The sequence below is a fragment of the Chiloscyllium punctatum genome, chromosome 11, assembly GCF_047496795.1.
Source record: "Chiloscyllium punctatum isolate Juve2018m chromosome 11, sChiPun1.3, whole genome shotgun sequence".
NCBI classification, from domain to species: domain Eukaryota; kingdom Metazoa; phylum Chordata; class Chondrichthyes; order Orectolobiformes; family Hemiscylliidae; genus Chiloscyllium; species Chiloscyllium punctatum.
Window position 1 is genome coordinate 28,392,698 of NC_092749.1, and position 23,922 is coordinate 28,416,619.

General features: G+C 41.9%; 1 protein-coding gene across 2 annotated transcripts in view; it reads left to right on the top strand.

Moving 5' to 3' along the window:
- ryr2a (ryanodine receptor 2a (cardiac)) overlaps positions 1–23,922 on the top strand; it is a 758,045-nt gene that overhangs the window by 464,226 nt on the left and 269,897 nt on the right. For both annotated transcript variants that reach the window (XM_072580564.1, XM_072580565.1), the window contains exons 27-29: positions 634–808; positions 14,571–14,779; positions 18,632–18,984. In XM_072580564.1, coding sequence (XP_072436665.1) covers positions 634–808; positions 14,571–14,779; positions 18,632–18,984 — 737 coding nt within the window. The remainder of the gene's footprint in view (positions 1–633; positions 809–14,570; positions 14,780–18,631; positions 18,985–23,922) is intronic.

The following is a 23,922-nucleotide window of genomic DNA, read 5'->3' on the forward strand; positions in this document are numbered from 1 at the left end:
AGGCCAGCTAAATGCAAATTGAAAAAAGGCAGGGAGACGACAACTCTGTTCTGAAGTCCCCACCACCACCACCACTCTCCATCTTTCTGACCTTGTTCATAGTCTGCTGCTTCCTTCATAGAGAGCTTCTGACCAGCTGTCTAACTTTGAGACCCTGGCCATCATCCTTCATTGGATGGCCAGCCCTTTGCCAGGCCAAATAATTTCACTTCTGTGAGAGTTGAGGTGCTGTTGATCACTTCCTCTCGAGGAACACTTTGATGAGACGTTAACCATCCCAACCATTTTCTCTGACAACTGGAAGGACAGTCCTAACCCACTGTGGCATCATTGTCAAGTACAACATCTGTTATGGAGAGGAGATATATGGACCACTGACATCCCACTTCATTTCATTCAATGAGCAAGTGTACTATTTCGCCCATCCTGAACATTTGCTGGAAATAATGGAATTTAGTGTGAAAGGACAACCCTCCATGCCCTGTCTAGAATTTCTCTAAAGCATTTACCATATTTACCCACTGTGTGACTGAACAATGACAGGATGGGCAAAGATATTACTCTGTTCTGCTTAACACTCAGCATGGGGCAATTCCACTCCATTGTTCACATTGTCCATGATTTTTCCTGAAGGCACAACGGTGGCACCAGGGCAACGAGCACTTTGGCCGTTCATGGCAGGCTGGGGATGTTGTCGGCTGCCTGGTCGATATGAACGAGTACACCATGACGTTCACTCTGAATGGGGAGGTCCTGCTGGATGATTCAGGATCCGAACTTGCGTTCAAAGACTTTGAAGTCGCAGATGGTAAGCACGGACTAATGTGCGTCTGGAAAAGAGTTTTACAAATGGTACATGCTTCTTTAAAAAAAATACAAAATAAAGGTTCATCAAAGTTGCACAACTTTGAGAACCTTTAGCCTTATATCAATACTGGGTCAAATAATGGAATTAATTACTATTATCAGGTATACTCTTGGTTTATCATAATCCAGGAGTATTCAATATGAATTTGAGAAGGTTTTATCCAACCAGTTTATTTGATTTCTTTGACTGATTTACCGTTTAAATGAAGGCCTTACAAGAGGATATACCCACAATGACTCTGATATTTACTAAGGTGCTTTAATGTGAAACTCAATTTCCCTGCATTCAGATTATAATCGTGTGAACTTTATCTCCAGGTGTCCTGCCCAACACCCAGCCCAATTGAAAGATTAATGGCCCAGTGGGTGGGAAAACCGATAGCATAAGGGCATAGAGGAGCTGGAGGGGAAGAGCGAGAGCGTTTATTGTTAGGAGAAAGTGAGGACGACTGATGCTGGAGGTCAGAGTCGACAGTGTGGTGCTGGAAAAGCACAACAGGTCAGGCAACATCTAAGGAGCAGGAGAATCGACATTTAGGACTTAAGCCTTTAGCTTATGTAGTTTGTAGTTAGGGTGGTTAAGAGTGTGATATGGTGATTGGGGTCAGTGGAGGAGAGTGCATGCATGAGAGGCAAATATGAGATTGAAGGGTGTACAGACAAATAGTGGGGAAGTTCACAAGCTTTCTTTTACTGTTGCCTATTCCTGGGATGTAGACATCGCTGGCTGGGCCAACATTTATTGCTCATTCCTAGATGCCCTTGAGAAGGTGTTGGTGAGCTGCTTTCTTGAACCGCTGGAGTCTATTTGATGTGGGTAGCCCCTCAATGCTTTTCAGGAGGGAGTTCTAGGATTTTAACCTTGCAACACTGATGAAGTGGCAATATCTTTCCAAGTGAGGTTAGTCAGTGACTTGGAGAGAAACTTGTAGGTGATGGTGTTCCCATCTGCCCTTGTCTTTCAAGGTGGTAGTGGTCTTAGGTTTGGAGGGTGCTGTGTCAGGATTCTTGGTGAATTTCTGCTGTCCATCTTATAGATGGTATTCCCAGCTGCTACTGAGCATCGGTGGGGTAGGGAGTGAATATTAGGCAGACTGCTTTGTGGATGGTGTCAAGCTTCTTGAGCATTGAAGCCGCAACATTGTATCCTGCAGTCTATTAGTGATAGAGGTGTACAGCATGGAAACAGACCCTTCGGTCCAGCTGCACTTATATAGTATTATCTGCCTGTGATGAACGTAAGACAACACTTTTCACTCTACCTCAATACACATAACAAATCACTGAGCTTGAGGAAACATTCCTGGTCATTCTGACTCCCCAAGAAGTGCTGTTCAAGGCATGGATCTTATGGATAGAACACTCCTCAACTCTTGTGACCTGCTGGTTTTTCCCCTGAGGTCCAAACAATAGATTAGTAAAAGAACCAAAACAGTGTGGTTTTCTTAGATTTTTGAGTTGCATTTGTTCGAACTCTAGCAATGACAAATGGTATTTGAACTCAAAAGAAAGGGGCCATTGCATAGAGAAGTAGAGAAATTGAGAACGCGAGTGTAAGAATAAAGGAAAAGTTCTTAGATCAGTGATACATTTGAAATTTAATGATTGGCCCTTTTAAACTTGGCTACAAGAAATGTACATTTTGGGCGTGTCCAGCTCACTTTAACACCAACAGGTTGTATCAATGAGTTTGCAAACTATCTATTGACTGCTACATATTATTTGTAACTGGGCATGGTTGACAGATATTTTACTGTTAGAACATTGATGTCCGTGCAAATCTCTGATTGATGCTTTACCAGCCTTTAGCTGTAACTAGAAAACATGCTGAAACTAAAGCTCAGATATTAACTCAGAGCGGGAGTCATGAAAACTTCTGGAAATAATTTTTTTCTTAAGTCATGTATTCCAATTTAAGTTTCCTATTACTGACTGCTTCTTGAATTCAGTGTGGATGGGGTTGGAGATTGGCTGTTGAACCATCCCTCTCTCAGAAAGGCAAATCAAGGTAACCCTTTGTCGGGACCTTCTCTGCCTGTGACCAGAGGCACAAATAATCCCCAGGAGGGGTGAGTGTTGGGGTGGTGGGATTTGCCCTGGAAAAGTCCCTGACAGGGAGCGTCAAATTCTGGAGGGGGTCACCCCAGGGATCAGGAGTGTCAGAATCTGCAAGGGGCTGTTTAACCAATCAGAGGCTGCCTCTCTGCCAGACATAGGATACAAGCAAAAGGGGATTACAGCCATGGTCTAGTCTGCCAGGGTCTGGAGCCAGAGGTGGCAAGGACAAAACCAGGTTCAGGAAGGGGAGGTTCTGTGCCGGAGTCACAATCTGATAAAAACATAAAAGTAGGAGAAGGAGTAGGCCATTCAGCCCCTCGGGCTTGCTCTGCCATTCAATGTGATCATGGCTGATTATCCAACTCAGTACCCTGTTTCCAATTTCACTCCATAGCCCATGATCCCTTTTAGCCCGAGGAACAAAATCTAACTCCAAAACACTTTATGATTTGGCCTCAACTGCTATGGTGTAGAATTTCACAGGCTCACACCTCTCTGGTTTGGGGCAGTGTGGGGGAGCTCAGTCTGATTTTCCTCTAGTCTCACATCCCTCTAGGCACTGGTTAAGAATGAGAAATGTGTGGCTGGTCATTAGAGACAGTGAGGACCCAGAGACATCACTGAATGCTGGCATTTCAACATTGCTGAAGCCTCATCCATGCTTTGAAAAGCCAGGCTGGCCCATTGGCAGTGGGCGAAGTGGTGCCAGGGATAGACTATAAGAATTTGGGTTTTCTAATGGCAGGAGAAAGTGGGAACTGCAGATGCTGGAGATCAGAGCTGAAAATGTGTTGCTGGAAAAGCGCAGCAGGTCAGGCAGCATCCAAGGAACAGGAGAATCGATGTTTCGGGCATAAGCCCTTCAGGAATGAGGAAAGTGTGCCTAGCAGGCCAAGATAAAAGGTAGGGAGGAGGGACTTGGGGGAGAGGCGTTGGAAATGCGATAGGTGGAAGGAGGTTAAGGTGAGGGTGATAGGCTGGAGTGGGGATGGGGGGCGAAGAAGTCAGGAAGAAGATTGCAGGTTAGGAAGGTGGTGCTGAGTTCGAGGGCTGGGACTGAGACAAGGTGGGGGGAGGGGAAATGAGGAAACTGGAGAAATCTGAGTTCATCCCTTGTGGTTGGAGGGTTCCTAGGCGGAAGATGAGACGCTCTTCCTCCAACCGTCATGTTGCTATGGTCTGGCGATGGAGGAGTCCAAGGACCTGCATGTCCTTGGTGGAGTGGGAGGGGGAGTTGAAGTGTTGAGCTACGGGGTGGTTGGGTTGGTTGGTCCGGGTGTCCCAGAGGTGTTCTCTGAAACGTTCTGCAAGTAGGCGGCCTGTCTCCCCAATATAGAGGAGGCCACATCGGGTGCAGCGGATGCAGTAAATGATGTGGGTGGAGGTGCAGGTGAATTTGTGGCGGATATGGAAGTATCCCTTGGGGCCTTGGAGGGAAGTAAGGGTGGGAGGTGTGGGCGCAAGTTTTGCATTTCTTGCAGTTGCAGAGGAAGGTGCCGGGAGTGGAGGTTGGGTCGGTGGGGGGCGTGGACCTGACGAGGGAGTCACGGAGGGCCTGGTCTTTTCAGAATGTTGATAGGGGAGGGAAATATATCCCTGGTGGTGGGGTCCGTTTGGAGGTGGCCGAAATGACGACGGGTGATACGATGTATATGGAGGTTGGTGGGGTGGTAGGTGAGGACCAGTGGGGTTCTGTCCTGGTGGCGATTGGAGGGGCGTGGCACAAGGGCGGAGGAGCAGGAAGTGGAGGAGATGTGATGGAGAGCATCGTCAATCACATCTGGAGAGAAATTGCGGTCTTTGAAGAATGAGGCCATCTGGGTTGTACGGTATTGGAACTGGTTCTCCAGGGAGCAGATGCGGCGGAGATGAAGGAATTGGGAATCTGGGATGGCATTTTTACAGGGGGCACGGTGGGAGGAGGTGTAGTCTAGGTAGCTGTGGGAGTCGGTCGGTTTATAGTAAATGTCCGTGTTGATTCGGTCGCCTGAGATAGAAATGGAAAGGTCTAGGAAGGGGAGGGAGGAGTCTGAGACGGTCCAGGTAAATTTGAGGCCGGGGTGGAAGGTGTTGGTAAAGTGGATGACTGTTCAACCTCCTCGTGGGAGCACGAGGCAGCGCCGATACAGTCATCGATGTAGCGGAGGAAAAGGTGGGGAGTGGTGCCAGTGTAGCTGCGGAAGATGGACTGTTCCACATATCCTACGAAGAGGCAGGCATAGCTGGGGCCCATGCGGGTGCCCGTGGCTACTCCTTTGGTTTGGAGGAAGTGGGAGGATTGGAAAGAGAAGTTGTTCAGGGTGAGGACCAGTTCAGTCAGTCGAAGGAGGGTGTCAGTGGAAGGGTACTGATTGGTACGGCGGGAAAGGAAGAAGTGGAAGGCTTTGAGTCCTTCATGATGGGGGATACAATGGCATACAACTTGGCACTCTTCATGCTCCTGCTGTTGCTCCTGTACCAGCAGGTTTAAAATCAACCATTTTATTACTCAGTGAGGTCTCAATGGAGTTTTTCTAAAGCATAGTTATTTCTTCATCAATCAGAAAATGTATCCAGTGAAAAATATTTGAGTTGAGAACATTTTGCAGTCTGAGTGTAGTGTTGAGAATGCTACTCGTAGCATCCGTTGTTTTATATTCACAATGTGCCCTTCATTTGCTAACACAGCGGATGGCCTGTACAGGATGAGAGACAGTGTAGGCATGAAATCTGCTGTATCCGACAAAATGAGATGTAATAACAGGCTCCAAGAAATTAACTTGTATGAGCTTTGGTTTTTAAATGCACCCGACAGTTCTCAAAGTCTAACAAGATTAATAATGCATTAGCCAATGTTGTAATCACACAGTGCAGAATGAATTCACACATTACATCATGTTCAGTTCAGACAGAGATTGCTGAACATTTTGATGGATGAATTTTCCTTTCTGGCCAAGCACAGAGCTGCTGTTTTCAAAAGAAACTTCGTAATGAATGTCAGTTTTCTCACAGACTCAACAGGAGGAATTCAATCCTATTTAAATCCAGTTAGGTTTTCAACACCTGAGAGCAGAGTGCAATTGCACTGTGTCTTCTTAATTATTCAGTTTGCCAAACTGTTGAATGACTTTGTTTTTATTTAATCTGAAATCTGTCTTCTTGGCATTCTCTGGTACATTTTGTGGTTTAGGTTTTTATTAAATAAATGTATTTTGGCTGTTCAGTTCTGTAGTCCAAAGATTTGAAACCTTGACTTGACATCATAACAGGGATTGAGAAAACAAAATCAACACCACTCCTTAGAGCCATTTGAAATCTTGTCTGCTTATTTGGAAGGAAATAAAATGAAATTGCTATCACAAAGAAAAGACTACACAGGCAGTTTTTCACAGGCTACCTCTTTCCAGTTTGGATAAAGCAGTCACGAGGCAGCAGTGCACCTGTTCAGAAAGTCAGAGCAACTCTACCTCGACCTGTCCTCACCTCCTTATGATGCTTCTCAGAAGATTAACTGCTATAAGTTGGGGTTTCCACCCTTTGAAGGGATGAGATCTGGCCTCAAGAGTTGCCCATCAGAGGGCTGGCAACTCATCACCCTCAACAGTGCCCCCAGGGGTGGTGGCCACTGATGGGACTGCAGCAGGCCAGGACCAAGTGTCAAGAATGAGGCTGAGAATTAAGGTATTTCAGGTCGGGCTTACCAGTGTCAGTCAGGCAGGCCACGTGGGTGGGTCAGTTGTGAGAGCATCAGGAACAACCCTTTCATGGCCCATGGCTCTTCATACCTTTTTCTTATTCACTTGTAGGGTATGGTGTTTGTGGCTTGGCCTAGAGCTCCCACTTTCTGGCAGTGAGTTAGGAGACAACTGGTGGGTCACTCCAGGTGAAAAAGTGTTGAATGATCACTGGTTAAAAAAACGGAGCAATTGGGAGTTGACCTAAGGATGGGAGGGCTATCAACCACCTTCCCTGTCTCTGGTGAAATGCTAATCCTCAGTATCCAACATGATTTCATATCCTCCCCACACCTAGCACGTTCCCACTTTGTTCATGCAGTGAGTCCAGTTGGGTTTTTAGGTAATGATAATCTCAAGTTAGTGGGGAAATTCAGTGATAGTCAAGCAGTGGTGGTTAGATTGTGTCTTATTGGAGAAGTCATTGCCTGGCATTTCTGTGGTGCGAATGTTACTTGCTATTTGTCAGCCCAAGCTTGGATATAGTCCAGATTTGTTGCATTTGATCATGCACTGCTTCAGTTTGTGATGCGTTGCAAATGGTGCTGAATATTGTGCAATCATCGGCAAACATCCCCACTTCTGACCTTATGATGGAGGGAAGGTCATTGATGAAGCAGCTGAAAATGGTTGGGTCTGGAACACTACCCTGAGGAACTCCTGCAGAGATGTTCTTGAACCTTTAAAAGCTTTCCTTTAAAATCCTTTAATATCTATTTGTAAACCCATTGAGCTGACTCATACATTAGCTTTAATGTTATACACTGATTTTTACTTTCTTTGATCTTTTAATTAAGGTTATTTATAGACTCTCAAAGTAATTCAACTTTGCGACAGAAATAATTAACCCCGGCCTTACTTGCTAAATTTTCCAGTTTCCAGTTCCAGTGTCAGAAATGTTAAGCTGTCTCTTCTCTTGTTTCAGGGACTTATTGATCTGCTCTGTGTTTCCAATAGAGTCAGTTTTAGATTTTCAGCATTTTACATAGTATCAGGACTGCATTGATAGCTGGAGTGCTCTCAAAGTGAGCATAGGGTGTGTGTGTGAGTACGTGTGTGTGTGCAGGAGAGGCAGTGAGGCACTGGAGTGATAGGGATAGAAGGTGGTGATTCAGAAGGGGGAATGTTGAAAGGCAGTGCCTCTCCTCTTGCTGATGCTTCACCAGCAATGGTTGCCAGGATCCTCTACAAAATATATAGCCAATACACACTCACATCTTATTGTCCAATCAGTGCCATTAAGAAAACAGAAAGAAAAATACTTTGTTGTGAAGCATAGATGATTACATTGGAGCACTATAATCGAAGGCTGGTTTCCTATGAAATGCCACATTAATAATTTATCTCCTGCTGAGTAATTCTGCATAAATAAATGTACTGAACAGAATAGGGTAAGTGATAAATTGCAGCAATAGACCATTCAGCCGATTTGAAAGCTGAAGCACATACATTTGCAGCACCAAAGCAAATATTGTCCTTTTGAGATACTTTCTAATGGTCACAAACTTTGATTATTTCTTGTGTATTTCTGGTGTCAAATTCCTGCCAAACCAGCAGAGTTCCCACAGTGGCATTGTTGTAGAAACAAGACTTGTCCAAATTCCAAGTTCTGTTGTGGCTTGTCATCTAATTTTGTGTGACCTTCTAGACTTTGCTGACCTGACTATGTGATGATAATTACATTGTTAGGACACTTTCTTGGGTTTGTCGTGTGTGCTGAACACATCATGGCCATAATTTATATCATCATTGTGGCTTTGGTTTGTTATCTTCATTTGAATTACTAGCTAAGTGTCTTTTCTTGAAGTCGAGTTCTGTTCTTCTTCTTTTAAATTATTTATATGTCACTTCTATCAGTCACCAAAACTCCTTGTGCAAAGACCTAGAAACTTTGTTGTGTCAATTGATCCCAGAGTTGATATTGGTCCTTGGGCCTCATTCACATCAGATTGTGGAGTCGAGCTCAGCATCACCAGGGAGCTCAACAGACTGAAGAACATTTGAAGCAGTGGGACATAGGCAGCTGTTGGCTATAACTGGCAGAGCTATAGGCCAGTTAGCCTAACATCTGTCATTGGGAAGCAGTTAGAGTCTCTCATAAAGGTTACAATTGCAGACCCTTCAGAAATACATAATATCGTCAAGCAGAATCAGCATGGCTCTATGAAGGGGAAATCATACCTGACAACCTCATTAGAATTTTTCAAGGGTTATGCAGAGAATTATGGAATGGAGATAGTTTGAATTGAGACGCTGGCAATGTGGAGAGAGCCAGGTATTGGGGTTAGTTTGAGGATCTCTCATGGAGCTCTCTTCTCACAACCCTGTAACAATGACAAACAATTCCCTATACCTTTGGATGTTTAATCCATTTTCTGGATACTTTACCATTGATAATTAATGAACCACTGCTTCACACTTACCTTTTTTAACATTGGTATTGCTGGCTGAGCCAGCGTTTATTGCCTGTCATTGATAGCCTTTCAGAAGGTGGTGTTGAACTGCCTCCTTGAACCATTGCACCTTCACTCACAAAGTTTGATTCTCAACCACTTATAATGCATCTTGTTATCTGTAATTCACCTTGTACTATGCTCCATTTCTCCCAGTTTGCATATGTTTTCTGAATCATCTGCTGCCTTACCCCCGGCCACCCAATGCCTCCTGGCTCATTTGCATTATACTGTATTCTGTTAATCCTTCTTTTTTACCACCCCCCATATCCAAATGTTCACTGCACTTGCCTTGGCCCAGTTATGCTCCCTGCTTGCACCCTGTCTACTGGTGCTGTCTGATCCCTGACCCCCTTTACCTTCCTGTCCTTTCTGTATACTCCACTAACTCCTTTATTTCTCCCATCCATCTCCCCACCTCTTTCCCTTTAGCCCCTGCTGATTGTGTCCTGGTGCATATTGTTCCCTATTTTCTCCCCTGCCTGTGTTTTTTTGTTCACTGCATCTTCTCAGGTTTTCATTGATTACCTGGTTTCCTCCTAATCTCATCACTTGTTCATCAACCCCTTTCTGCTCTCTGTTCATGAGGCACTTTTGAAAATGATTGATCTGATCAAACATGAGTGTTGTTGAAAAGAGAGATATGTCACCTTGCACTCAATAAAAGAAATGCAAGAATGCTAAACTTCAAATCATCTTATGGAATTTGGAATTATTGTGTTTGCCTTGGCGAGTGCAAAACAAAACGTTTTGACAACTTATCTCTCTTTTCAACAACATTCCTGTTCTGTGTTCTCAAGCAATGTTTATATGATGCAAATTAAAATCATTATAAAAATATGTTTAAGTTTTTAACCTTGCAGAATTAATTTTGCCTTGTGCAGATGTGATTTTCCAATGCCTTTTTACTGCAGCAGCTTGACTCTATCCAGTGTTTGTGGTCCAGTGACTGTGAGTAATGCCCACAACCCCCTTATGTTTTTGCCTGTGCTGAAGCAAGCCATGCCAGGAGGGAATCCTTCCTCAAGGCTGCTAGAATCCTCATTGTGCAGATTGCATTAGGTTCATGTGGAAATTCAAGTTATCAGTGGTGCGCTGTAAGGGAAAGATGTGCGAGCAAAATCTAAGGAGATCAGTTCATCTTAATGAATGTATTGCTACCGACAGTTTATTGTGTGTGTTCAGTAAGGGCCAGAGTGAATTTTTAGTAGTAAATGACAAGTTGACATTGTCGAGTGTAGAAAGCTTTGAATAATTCAAGTGCAAAGTATAATTTTATGTCCTGCCAAAGCTTTGAACGAACAGGATGTGAACATGGATGAATTGTTGACCTACACCTGCAAAATATCAATTAAGACAAGAAATACTCTGATTGATTTTCAGCACTTGGAGTCGTGAAGCATATCAATAATGGCTAGGGTGAGTAGGGCACTGTGAGAAAATTCATTGCTCACAATCCCTAGTGGCTTCAGTTCTGTTTGTGATAATAGCATTGTAAAAAATGATATGTTGGTTAGGTAAGATGAAGTAAGCTGAGAGGAGGTTTGTAAGCCCATGATTAGATTTTTGTGTTGTAAAACTCTCTAGTTCTTCAGTCTGTTGAAACATTCACTGCTTCTTGATTCAGGACCAATAATTTATTTGTACATTGCATGCCATGTGTGAACATTTACATTAGTATTGTTGCAACAAATCTACTTAGATTGCAGGCAAAGCTGATTTTTCCAATATTTTCCAACACATCCAGAATGCAGAAGTAGAAATTGAAAATTGTTTCTTTTGGCTTTGCCTTCACTTCCTCCCTTCTCTTCTGTTGTTGATTCTCTTCACTTTTATTATTTTTGTTTCATTGTGTGACACAATGCTTCAAGTAGCTTGTTTTGACGAGACTGAGCACAACAGGAAATCTGCCTGACTGCCCCTCTCCCCACTTGCCCAATCTGTGATCAGCTGTAGCATTCTTCCTTATCTGGACCTAAAGTTCACTGAACAACCCGTCCATGGAGGCAGCCAGACAAGTGCATTCCAGAGCCAATATGATGTTGTAGTGGATTCCTCCAACCTTGAATACAGTTTGCTGTGTGGCTCCTAATCTCATCACCTGTTCACCAACCCCTTTCTGCTCCCTGTTCATAAGGCACTTTTGAAAATGATTGATCTGATCACACTTGAACATTGCTGAAAAGAGAGACATGTCATCTTGCACTCATCTAGAGAAATACAAGAATGCCAAATTGCCTGTTGCTTCTGTGCCTGTTTGTGTATCTTTATAAAGTTATTAGTGTTTGAAATTCTGCCTGGAGTGAACCGCCACCTGGTCATTAGCAGTCCTTTCAATGCCAGAGTCCTGGGACATTTCTTCCTCCGATTGTTTGAGGAGGCAGTGTGCCTGTGATGTGCTCACCCTGACCCTTACCTGGCTGTAGTACCCATTGAGTCAGTATCTGGGCTGAAGGAAGGTGCAGGAGACAACCTTGCTGATGTTTCCTCTGAGGCAAATGTATCTTCTTCTTTAGACATAGTGTGGACTGGAGGGACCGCAATTATCAGGGCAGAGACTGTATGGATGCTGCTGCAGCAGAGTGTATCGGGAAGCTGGAAATGGAGCACTTGTCTTGGTTTCAGTTTGATCTATGTATCTTTTAAATGAACTTATATTTGGTGATCTTTGGCTTCCCTTTCAGAGATTGCAAATTTGGCCACACATGGGCTACATTTTCCTGAACTCACTCGACCTGGTGTAATTGTGGAAAGTTGGAGAGCGGTTCCTTATTTGAATCAAACAATGGTCTAACTCCTGTGTCCGCTGTGGATCCCAGTCTCTTTTTCTGAATTTATCACATGGTGGGTGGCACACAAATGGCCTGAGATATGTGTGTGTGCATCCACCTTGCCATCTTGGATGATCAGTCATGAACTTAATGACTGTAAAACCTAAATGTACTATTTGTTGTATTGTATAATTAGCTTGCTTGTGATGTAGCCGTTGTTAAGGAGCTGGTTTAGAATTGGAGTTGGAGTCACAAATGTCAAATTCAGATTTAAGAAAGAAATCTCTTAATGCTGAACATCCTGTTGTGTAGGAGGGATGTACTTGATGTCCTTTCGGTATCCTCTGGTAGATATGTGTACTGTATGATGGTCTTGATGGCTTCATGAGGTGCAATTGTAGTTGTTTTTTCTTAACATTGATCAGTTACTAGGAGCCACCTTTTGTTTCAGAAACCTTTGATATATAAAGCTACAATCTCCTATGTGCAAACTGAAACACTTGTCTCACTGATCTAACAAAATGCATTCCTGTGCAAAGGTATGATTTGTTTGAAGTGGAGCTATTGTGTCATTTTAGAGCTTGAGTTGCTCATGGTTAAACTAATGAAATGCTTTTTCAATCCATTCACATAAGTGCTTTATTTTCTTCCATATTTTAATTACCTACTCAACAAATTCTCATATGCACTGACTCAATGAGTCACAGGGGCTAATTAAAATGTTTGGCAAAAAGTATTGCAGGCATGCAAATAGGACCTCATACTGCCCAATAAGCCACATGAAAATCTGGACAAGTGGATATGAGACCAGTTAATTGTGCAACAGGCTCAATACCCTATGGTGGGGCTTTCCAAACAGTTGTTATGACTCTAAATGAGATGAAAACTTGGAAGAATTTGGAGCTGCGATCTCCAAGGCAGCAACGATTGACCCTCTCCCCCTTGCTCTAATTGGTCTTTTCCTCTTCCCTGTCCCAAGAAAGATTGTGATAGTTTTCAAGCCTCAAAGTGGGACCACAGTGGAAAAAGTTTGGGAAGCATTGCCGCACAGTGTAGATTACAAGTGCTGTTGGTTGATAGAACCTGGATAATTAAGGTTCACTTGGGCTCTCATTCCATTGTTAATAAGGTGGACTACAAGAAAATAACTTGGTAAGTCTGTACAATTCTGCTCAAAGTGCTTTATGACCATTAGTGATGGATGTTATGAGACAGACTGGTAAAAACCTTTCAGTACAAGATTTTGGCCTCCAATCATCAGTCAGCAAATTGAGCCTTTTTGCTGTAAACTATTTATAAATGAAATCTGAAGCTTTGTCAAGGACACCCAGTCCTTGCAGTTGTACCAGTACATGATGCAATTTGGACTGGGGACATTTTCCTAATTAGCTGACCTTGGAGTACGATTAACTCGCAGCCCCATTGGCCTAGATGGTGTCAGTATGTAACAGTTCTGGGGATGCTGCATTGGGACTGCTTTCTCGAACCGACAGAATTATACTAGATTAGATTAGATTACTTACCGTGTGGAAACAGGCCCTTCGGCCCAACAAGTCCACATCGACCCTCCGAAGAGCAACCCACCCAGACCCATTCCCCTACATTTACCCCTTCACCTAACACTATAGGCAATTTAGCATGGCCAATTCACCTAACCTGCACATCTTTGGACTGTGGGAGGAAACCGGAGCGCCCGGAGAAAACCCACGCAGACATGGGGAGAATGTGCAAACTCCACACAGACAGTTGCCTGAGTCGGGAATTAAACCCAGGTCTCTGGCGCTGTGAGGCAGCAGTGCTAACCATTGTGCCACCGTGCCGCCCACAGTTAAGCGTCTGAAGAAATTAAAACATAAAAATTGTTCACAGTTTGTATTGAGTTCTATCCAGATAGTCATTGCAGCAGCTATGCAGTATAGAATCATAGAATCTCAACAGTGCAGAGAGAAACCATTCAGCCTCTCGAGTCTGCACTGACCCTTTGAAAAGTATCCCACTTAGACTTACCTACCTCGCGCATCTCCCTGCATTTCCCATGGAGAATCCACCTGGCCTGAACATCCCTGGACACTGTCGACAATTTAGCATGGCCAATCTACCTAACCTGCCCATCTTTGAACTGTGGGAGGAAACTGAAGCACCTGGAGGAAACCCATGCAGACATGGCGAGAATGTGCAAACTCCACACAGACAGTCACTCGAGGCTGGAATCAAATCTGGATCCCTGACGCTGTGAGGCAACAGTGCTAACAACTGTGCAGCTGTGTATCTATTCAATAGTTCTCCCATGTTTTACGATTTCTGTAATTAACTAGTTATATGACAAAGGAAGTTCACAGCATGTGAACTCTCAATAAATGATTGTAGGAGATGGCGTAATGAAAAATATTTACATCGTTTTGAGCTGTTTCAAACACAAGGGGGAAGATTTTGACTCTGGGCAATAATCTAAAACAGGAAATGTTGGCTTAGCCTGACATTGTACAGTTGTTTTCTTTCCCACTGGCATGAAAGAAAATATTTATTCAGAGACATACATTATGCAGATACTTTGAAATCTCAAATTGCCCAAATTCAAAATTATCTCCAATGTTGTCTTTTTCTTACAACACTTATTAAACGCGTGCCTTACATTAGTGCTGTAAGTGCTGTAATAATGTTTTGCTTTCATTGTTTTTCCTCCCCTTGCCCTTCCTCTCACACCATAGGTTTCATTCCAGTGTGTAGTCTGGGGCTGTCTCAAGTTGGCAGAATGAACTTTGGCAATGATGTTAGCACCCTGAAGTACTTCACCATTTGTGGGCTGCAAGAAGGATATGAGCCCTTTGCTGTGAACATGAACAGAGACATCACAATGTGGTTTAGCAAAAGGCTGCCTCAGTTTGTACCTGTACCAGCAAACCACGAACATGTCGAGGTAGGGTAGACAGCATCTGTGTTTAGTCTCAAGTTTAAGGGGGAATATCGTTGTCAGAAAACTTGCTGGTCATTATTTCGAGCCAAGCACCAGTAACCCAATGACAGATTTCAAACAGATTGCTTCTCTTCCAGACTGGGTTTGAATATTAACGATGTGCTTTTGAAAGATAACACCCTGCTGAGCTTTTGAGTCATGCATCTGATGTCTTTGTATTTTGTGGCTGTTGTTTGTCATACATGGGCAGTTCAGTGATCCTAACATACAAACATATGAATTAGGAACAGAAGACCATGCCACCATTCAATAAGATCATGAGACCATAAGAGAGAGGAGTGGAAGTAAGGCCATTTGGCCCATCAAGTCCACTCCACCATTTAATCATGGCTGATGGGCATTTCAACTCCACTCACCCGCACTCTCCCCGTAGCCCACATTATTCTCCATTTGCCATATTTTTGCCCACTCACTCAAATTCTTTATATCCATCTGCAACTTCCTTATGTCATAGAGTCATAGAGATGTATAGCATGGAAACAGACCCTTCGATCCAACGCATCCATGCCACTCAGTAAAAACTGCATGAGTCAACCACCTGCTCAAAAACTGCATGAGTCCATGTAAAATTCTGTAGATCTATTTTTTTAGAAATAGAATCAGTCTAAACATTTGGGGCACAGACAGCCTCACACAGGGCACCTCACACCTTCAATGCGTTATCTGAGCTGACATGGCATCTGTTGTTAAAGTTCACTTGAGAATGTAACTTTTAAAAAATTTCTGGCATTTACATATGAAAGAACTGAAACCAACATAGTCATTCTAAAAGATGAGAGACTTAACAAAGAATCCAAGTCTTTTTCAATATATAATTTCAGTTGCATCACACTGTAAACATCTGCTATAAATTCTGTGTCTTATGATCTTATACTCCACAACCACCTGAAGGAGCAGTGCTTTGAAAGCTAATGCGTCCAAATAAACCTGTTGGACTTTCACCTGGTGTGTGTTTTTTTTATCTTCCTGGTGACATTGAGGTTTTCTGAGTACACAGCTTTAATCATTAATTTTATCACCTTACCCACAACAGATGTCAAGCTAACTGGTCTATACTTCCCTGTTTTTTGCCTACCTCCATTCTTAAACAGAGGGGTTATATTTGCTATCCTGCAGTCTGATGGGACTTTTCATGAATTGAGGGAATTTTGAAAAATCAACACCAATGCATCCATTTCCTCATTGGTTCTTGTTTAAGATCCCAGGATAGTGTTGTCAGCTCACAGCAATTTGCTGAGTGCTGCTTCCCTCATGATTGTAGTTTCACTAAATTCCTCTCTCTCTTCTACCTCCTGAGTTACAGCTATTACTGGAAGTTTTATATATTCTGTCTAATTAGGACAGAAGCAAAATATCTGATGTACTTATCCAGCACCACTCTACTCCAGAAGCAAAATATTTGTTCATTTGATCTGCTATTTCCTTATGATCTACTATTAACTGTCCATTTTCACTCTATGGAGGACCAGCACTCACTAAATTCCCTTTAAAATATCTGCTGCTATACACGTCTGCTATCTGGTTTTACATTCCTTACTTTCATACTTGATTAACGTGATTAACCTTCTTATTATTCTCTGCCATTCTTTACATTGTGATCAATCACCTGACCTGCCACTCATCTTTCTTTAGTTATGTGTTTTACGTTGAGTTTGTTACTTTGCCTAACTTCAGTAAACCATGAATGACGAATTCTCTATTTAGAAGTTTTCTTTATAGTAGGAGCATACTTATTCTCCTTAAATATCTGCCACTGTATCTCTATTGATCTATTTCCTTAGCCTTGTGTCCCATTCACTTCACTTAGCTCAGCTTTTGTGCCTAAAAAATAGTTGCCCTTATTTAGATGTAAAATGCTAGGATTGATCTAATCACCACTCCTTCGAACTGGATGTGAAATTTAATCATATCTGGTTGCTACTACTGTTAATTGTTGGTCATTGATCAATCTTGTCACATTGTAATCTGTTCTCCTTTTGGTTCTAGAACATGCTGCTCTGAGAAATTATCTCAAAAGCATTCATTTATCTCCATTTGATGTTTCCATTTAATATAGATTGAAATCATCCATGATTATTGCTGTCCCACTTTTGCAAGCACCCAATTTTTCTGCTAATATACTTTCTTATTTTCCCTGATGTCTCGACCCAAACCAATTTTATGTCCTGACCTCCTGAACACACGGTCAGCTCTAACTATTGCGCCCATGCCATTTTTGATTAACAGTGCTACCCCACCCATTTTACTTAGCTTACTGTTCTTCTTGAATATCACTTACTCCTAAAGAATTCAGGATCCAATCCTTGTAACCTTGCAGCTATATGTGTATTGGCTATTGGATCATATTTACTTTGTTATGAATCCTCTGCACACTGTGATACAGATCCTTTTGTTTTGCTGTTTCTTTATAACACCAGTGTAACCTCTGGCCATGATGGTTGGAGTATTCCTTGGTTTTACACTCTTTATCCCTTCCTGCAAATCTCTGATCCTCATTTCCCATTTTACTATTTTCCTTTCTTGTCTCTACTTTTTAATATAGCACACCTTTCCACATTGTATTCCTTGTCCCCGCTGTGTAACTTAAATCCTATACTTCCAATAGGAGCCGGGTCCCAGGTTACAAATCATGATTCTGTCTCCAACTTACATTTCCTTCTGGTCCAACTTTCGCATTGGGATTGCTGAATTGGAGACACATTATGTATTATACAGCCACATAGTTGAATTTGCAATCCGATTACAATAAACTAGAGTTAATGTTCTGACACTTATAAATTGGTATTTTTTCACAAAATCCTACTTCAAAAAGCAAGTCAAATCTAATCCAATCAATTATGTTCCATCAGCATGAACTCTGATAAAATGATGGAAGGTGTCAATGACTATGCTAATTACTTTCCAGTTAATTTGCTCACCAATGGTCATTTTCAAATCTCCCAGAACCCTCACCGTTTGCACCCATGTCATCTTTGATTAACAGTGATACCTCATCCATTTTACTTAGCTTACTGTTCTTCTTGAATATCACTTACCCCAAACATGGGCAAAAGCTCTTAATGTTCAAGGTGAAGTGAAATTAACTGCACTTGATATCATTGCAGCATATGACCTAAAGTTGGATCAAGGAGCTCCAGAAAAAAATTAAGTTATTGGAAACTTGGGCTGCAGCGTGGGGGGGAGCTCTCTAACCATAAGCCTAGCCCAAATCCTAACCCTATCGCAGTTTCAGTCATGTCTTGAACAAACAAAAATAAATGTGTTTTAAGAAGACCAATTATCTCATCCTCAGCACTTTGCCATGACAGTTTCTCAGGGCATTGACTAGGTCAGAGCATCTTCAGCTGTTTATCTTGAAGTGAGAAGTGGAGCTGTTGATTACTGATCAGTGTTCAGTTCCTCAAATAATGAAGTAGTCTTTGCCCACATGGAGCAAGACTTGGCCAGCATCCACATTTAGACAGATAAGTGATATCTCATATTAAGACCACACAAGGCAATGACCATACCCAACAATTGAACATCTCATTATTCCCTCTTAAAATTCAGTGGCATTGCCATTGTTGTATCCTTCACAATCCACAACCTGGGTGTCCCAATTTTTAAGAAATTTAAGAAATTGTAGAGAAAGCTCTAAGCAACATGTCTGTGGTGTGCCTTCATTTTAAGCAAGTGATGTTTTGGTTTGCTACAAATGTCAACATATGTTACATGTAATACATTATTTTGTATTTTAATTAATATGCAAAAACTAGAACATCATTTGCTAACAATTCTGTGGCATTTATCTACCAGGTGACACGAATAGATGGCACTGTTGACAGCTCACCCTGCTTGAAGGTCATACAGAAGTCATTTGGATCTCAAAACAGTAACACAGACATTGCTTTCTATCGTCTGAGCATGCCCATTGAATGTGCAGAAGTGTTCTGCAAGATGTCCATTGGTGGTTTGGCAAATACCAATATCCTACCTCAGAAAAATGAAATTGAAGATTTTGATGCAGACTCTGATTTTGAAGTTTTGATGAAAACAGCACATGGACATCTGGCCTCAACCACAGCAGAAAAAGAGAAAGAAAGTGCCAAAACAGAGTTCAACAACCATAAGGATTACAATCAGGAAAAGCCTTCTCGTTTGAAACAGAGGTGAGTTTCATTGCACGTAAAAAACACTGTATTTTTCACATTGAAAGCTGAGCTTAAATCTTTCTGAAGTGGTAAACTGGAAGCATTCCTCTTTCTGATAGTTACCAGAGGTTGAGCAGACAACATTTCACTGGAGAATTTCATACTTCATGCTTGAGGAATAGTGTGAAGTTATTTGAAATGCAGCATGGGATGGATTTTAGATTATTAGCAAACATCAAGATATATATTCTGAAGAACGGTCACTGGACTCAAAGCATGAACTACATTTTGTCTTCACAGTTGCTGCCAAACCTACTGAGTTTCTTCGGCAATGTCTGTTTTTGTTTGACCGGATATAGAGCCATAATGTCATTGAGCACAGCACGGAAACAGACATTTCGGTCCAACTCGTCCATGGTGACCAGATATCCTATCCTAATCTAGTTCCATTTTCCAGCACTTGGCCCATATCCCTCTAAACCTTTCCTATACATATATCCATCCATATGGCCTTTAAATGCTGCAATTGTACCAGCCTCCAACTATTCCTCTGGCAGCTCATTCCATACGTGCATAACCCTCTGTGTGAATAAGTTGCCCCTTAGGTACCTTTTATATCTTTCCCCTCTCACCCTAAACCTATGCCCTCTAGTTCTGGACTCTCCCACCCCAGGAGAAAAAAAAACTTTCTCTATTTATCCTAGATATATATACTGAATTCAGTTTTCGTCTCAATTATTGCCATTGCAAAAAAACTTTAACAGATCAATTTGTATCTTTATGTGAGATAACTCTTTTGCAACTGGAATAGACAAAACAGTTTTCAAAGTGAAAAATATACAAATATGTCATGAATACTTGGTGATTATCGTTTTGCATCAGCTGCGATGATGAAGCTCTTTAGTTCAACATTCTCTTCATTTTTTGACACACGTTAATAATAACTTTATTATTGTTATTATTACTGTTCTGAAGAAGTCAAAACAGACTCAAAACATTAACTCTGTTTCTCTCTCCACAGATACTGCCAGTCCTGCTAAGTTCATCCAGTATTTTTGTGTTTGTTAATAATAGCTTCCTTGCTCATTTTAGCTGCATTTTAAGGTTATTAATTGTAAGTGATGATTATTTTTTATAAGGTAGAACTTGTACAATGTATGAGCACACATGCCTCCATCTGTGATAGTATGGGGAGGGATCACCACGCAGTATAACCTAGTATTATTAATGTATGTGATCCTCAAAGCACTATTGTCTACCTATGTAACCCATGGTGAATGGTATTTTAAACATTCTCACTTTTGTGTTAAATTAAGTAACACACTTACTCATGTATACGTAACAGAGCAAATTGTTTGCTAACAATTACAATGGTATTTATTTTGTTGAAATTTGACTGCTCAATAACAAATTCCAAGTAATTCACCTTAACATGTTATAAGTGTGACAGTGGTGTGGTAATTTCCATATAGTGCAGATCTGTATAAAAATGCAGAGTGCGATGGTCACATATTGTCAACTTTGAAAATGCTTCTCAAATGCTTGTTGCTTCTGATTGTTACACAACTTTACAGAAAGGATATTAGACAGTCTCCTAATAATAAACTAAACATCTCGATATATAATATATACATAATTTTTGCAGCTGACCACAAATTGACTCTGAACTACAGCAAAGGGATAGGACTTTTTGGAACCGGGCGCTTTACTTTTAGACTCCGAAATCACACAGCTTCCTAGGAAGTACCAGTCAGCGTGACATTGGAATATCAGAGCGATGAATATTCATTGCAAGATCAGCTTGTAACGGCGTAGTGCACATTGCTCCTTACAGGGTCACAATTTACTGCAGTGGATTACATTCACTGCTGACAGTAACTGTTACTGACAGTGGAGCTGCTGAGACGTACCAAGTCAAATTTTAATTGGTCAGTCTTTGAGTGTTTTACTCATTACACCTCTGGTGATAGACCAGATGCATTAGTCAAACATGCTACACCAATTTTGCTGCTTCTACCCTGTGCAAAGATTGCAGAATGTTCAACTGAAAAGAGTAGAATTGTAGAGCTGATTATGGTGGAAATAATATGGCACAAAGCATTGGTTTGTATGTCTGGGAGGAGTGCACTAGTCCCCTGTAATACTTGTCACTGAAACTGGGTGCAAGGTAAGTGGGAGAAGCAGCGGTGTTAGCTCATTAGGGCGTGGCAAGGGGGAGCGAGTGGGTCCAGGGTCTGAGGTGAACATGGCAGGTGGAGGGGTAAAGTGAAAACTGGGGTTCTCAGGAGCTTGTGAAGGTCCTGTGATTGAAATAAGCTCCAGTGTAGCAGCAAAATGTTGCAGGTGAAACTTGCAGGTCTGTGGGGAGAAAGCAGTGTTAATGTTGTGAGTTCCGAGGAAGAGTCACCGGACTCAAAACATTAACTCTTCTTTCTCCCCACAGATGCTGACAGACTCTGCTTAGTTTCGCCAACAATTTCTGTTTCAAAATTTTTGATTCAGATCTTCTTTGTTTTATTGTGTTGGTAGTGGAGGTTGCTTCCATCTTTCCTGTCCAAGAACAGTGTTCAAAGTTAAAAGTCATACAACACCAGGCTATAGTCCAACAGGTTTATTTGGAAGCACTAGCTTTTGGAACACTGCTCCTTCATCAGGTGGTTTGCTATAAATTCTGTGTCTTATGATCTTATACACCACAACCACCTGATGAAGGAGCAGTGCTTCGAAAGCTAGTGATTTTTTACTTTGCACATCCTCAGTCCAAAACCAGCATTCCAAATCAAGAACAGCGTTGCTGTCATTTTTGCGACTGTCTCTGGCCTCCGTCAGACTCCTGGGAAACAGCAACAGGAAGTGACTCTTTGGTGGCTGTTGATTCCATCATAGGTGAGATTGATTGGCTACAACTGGGAAAAGGATGATTGGGCTACTTGATGCCTCCCTGCAGCTCAAACAATTGGCAGGTAGGCACTGGAAAGGCATTGGTGGCATTTTTGGGCCACCCCTACCTGCCCATGGATCCAGTGGCTGACCGGAGATCTCTTGATTTGGAGGTGCTGGTGTTGGACTGGGGTGTACAGAGTTAAAAATCACACAACGCCAGTTTATAGTCCAACAGGTTTATTTGGAAACACTAGCTTTAGGAGCACTGCTCCTTCATTAGGTGGTTGTGGAGTATAAGATTGTAAGACACAGAATTTACAGCAAAAGTTTACTGTAATCTTTTGCTATAAATTCTGTGTCTTATGATCTTATACTTCACAACCGCCTGATGAAGGAACAGCTCTCTGAAAGCTAGTGCTTCCAAATAAACCTGTTGGACTAATAATCTGGTGCATAATTTTTATCGGAGATTTCTTGTTATTATATTCCAGTTCACTGGTTAGTATGTGACCTATTCTTAGGTGGATGGAAAAATAACATGTTTATGGGATTGTGGCTCAGCATATAATCACTTAGACAAAGTAATTGAATGTGAGACAGGTAAATGAATACTACTCAGTCAAGCTATTTTCCAGTTAATTGTAAGGAGAGCATTGGTAGCTGAGGGGTGACCTGATAGATAAAATTATTACAGGCATGAATAGGGTGGATAGTCAGAGTCTTTTTTTCCCCAAGAGTGGAAAGGTCAAATAGGTTTAAGGTAAGAGGGGAAGGAGATATTTGAGGCAAAGTTTTTTCCACAGAGGGTGATGGGTACCTGAAGGAGAGTTGTGAGAGGCAGATATGTTAGCACAGTTTAAAAGACATTTTAGACAGACACATGAATGGTCAGGCAATAGAGGGATATGGACCATGTGCAGGCAGATAGGTTAGTTTAGAATGGCATCATGATCAGCCCAGACATGGGTGGGCCAAAGGGCCTATTCCTGTGCAAGGTTCTATGTATCAAAAACACAAAGATGTGGTGGTTAGTGCAGCCTGGGTTGTTGGTAAGTGTTTTGGGGACAAATAGCCACCAGGAGATGTAAAGGAATAGTCCCCACAGTGAAGTAAACAGTGAAAGGGGAGGTCCAGATATAATTGTACTCAGGGGAGGAAATCTGGATGTAGTAGCAGAGACACAAATTAGTCATGGGAGGTCAGGAGAAGCACCATTGTTTTTCTGAACCATGAGATAACCCTAACACAATAAAGCACAATAGAGAAACATACCTGGGCTTCTTTTAGCTGTATTTTTGTGTACTATGACCAGACATCGGCAAGTCCAGGAGACGCTTGCAAGCCTGGATTCAAATACCGTGTTGCCATCTGAATAGCATCATTAGATTGCAAGTTTTATCTGTTAATGAGCTCTGCCTCTTGGAGATGGGAAGAACTGGAAATAGCTTCAGGCTTGGACATGTTGGGAATGTATTTTCAAATTGAGCTTAAAGTTTTCAACCGTCCTTGTGCTCTCAGTGACCTCCAGAACTTCTCCTTGGTCTGGCAGAGCCCAAGTTGCAGTTCTTAAGATGTTTTGAAGGATTACTGGGACAAATGAGTTTTCTTTAAAAAAATGATTCTTCATTTAAAAGTGGTTAGAACAGATGATTGGACCCAAACAAGCCTTTCCCTGTTTTAATAAAGAACCCTGTCAAATTGCTTTTTTTGCCATATCTCTATTTGGAAACCTATCAAACTTAAGCCAATTGTATTGTCAGTTTTATTAGAATAACAAATTTGTGTGGATGAAGCTTCTATTGGGCTTTCCTTCAGCTGTAATTTTGGTGGGAAGACATCCTATTTCTGCCCAATTGGGTTTCCCTCAATGTTGCAGTGCCTCAGTGGGAGACATTCCAAGGAAATTCATCCCATATTTCGCTTGAGCAGTGATATCTCCTAATATCCCTTCTAAAACTTCCACTGGGTTCAAGAGGATTATTCTGTTCTCCCATCTATGCTGTAACTGCCAAAGGTTGTTCATTTTCCCAGCCAAGATAACCATGGTTCTAATGGCCTGAGGGACACTTTTTA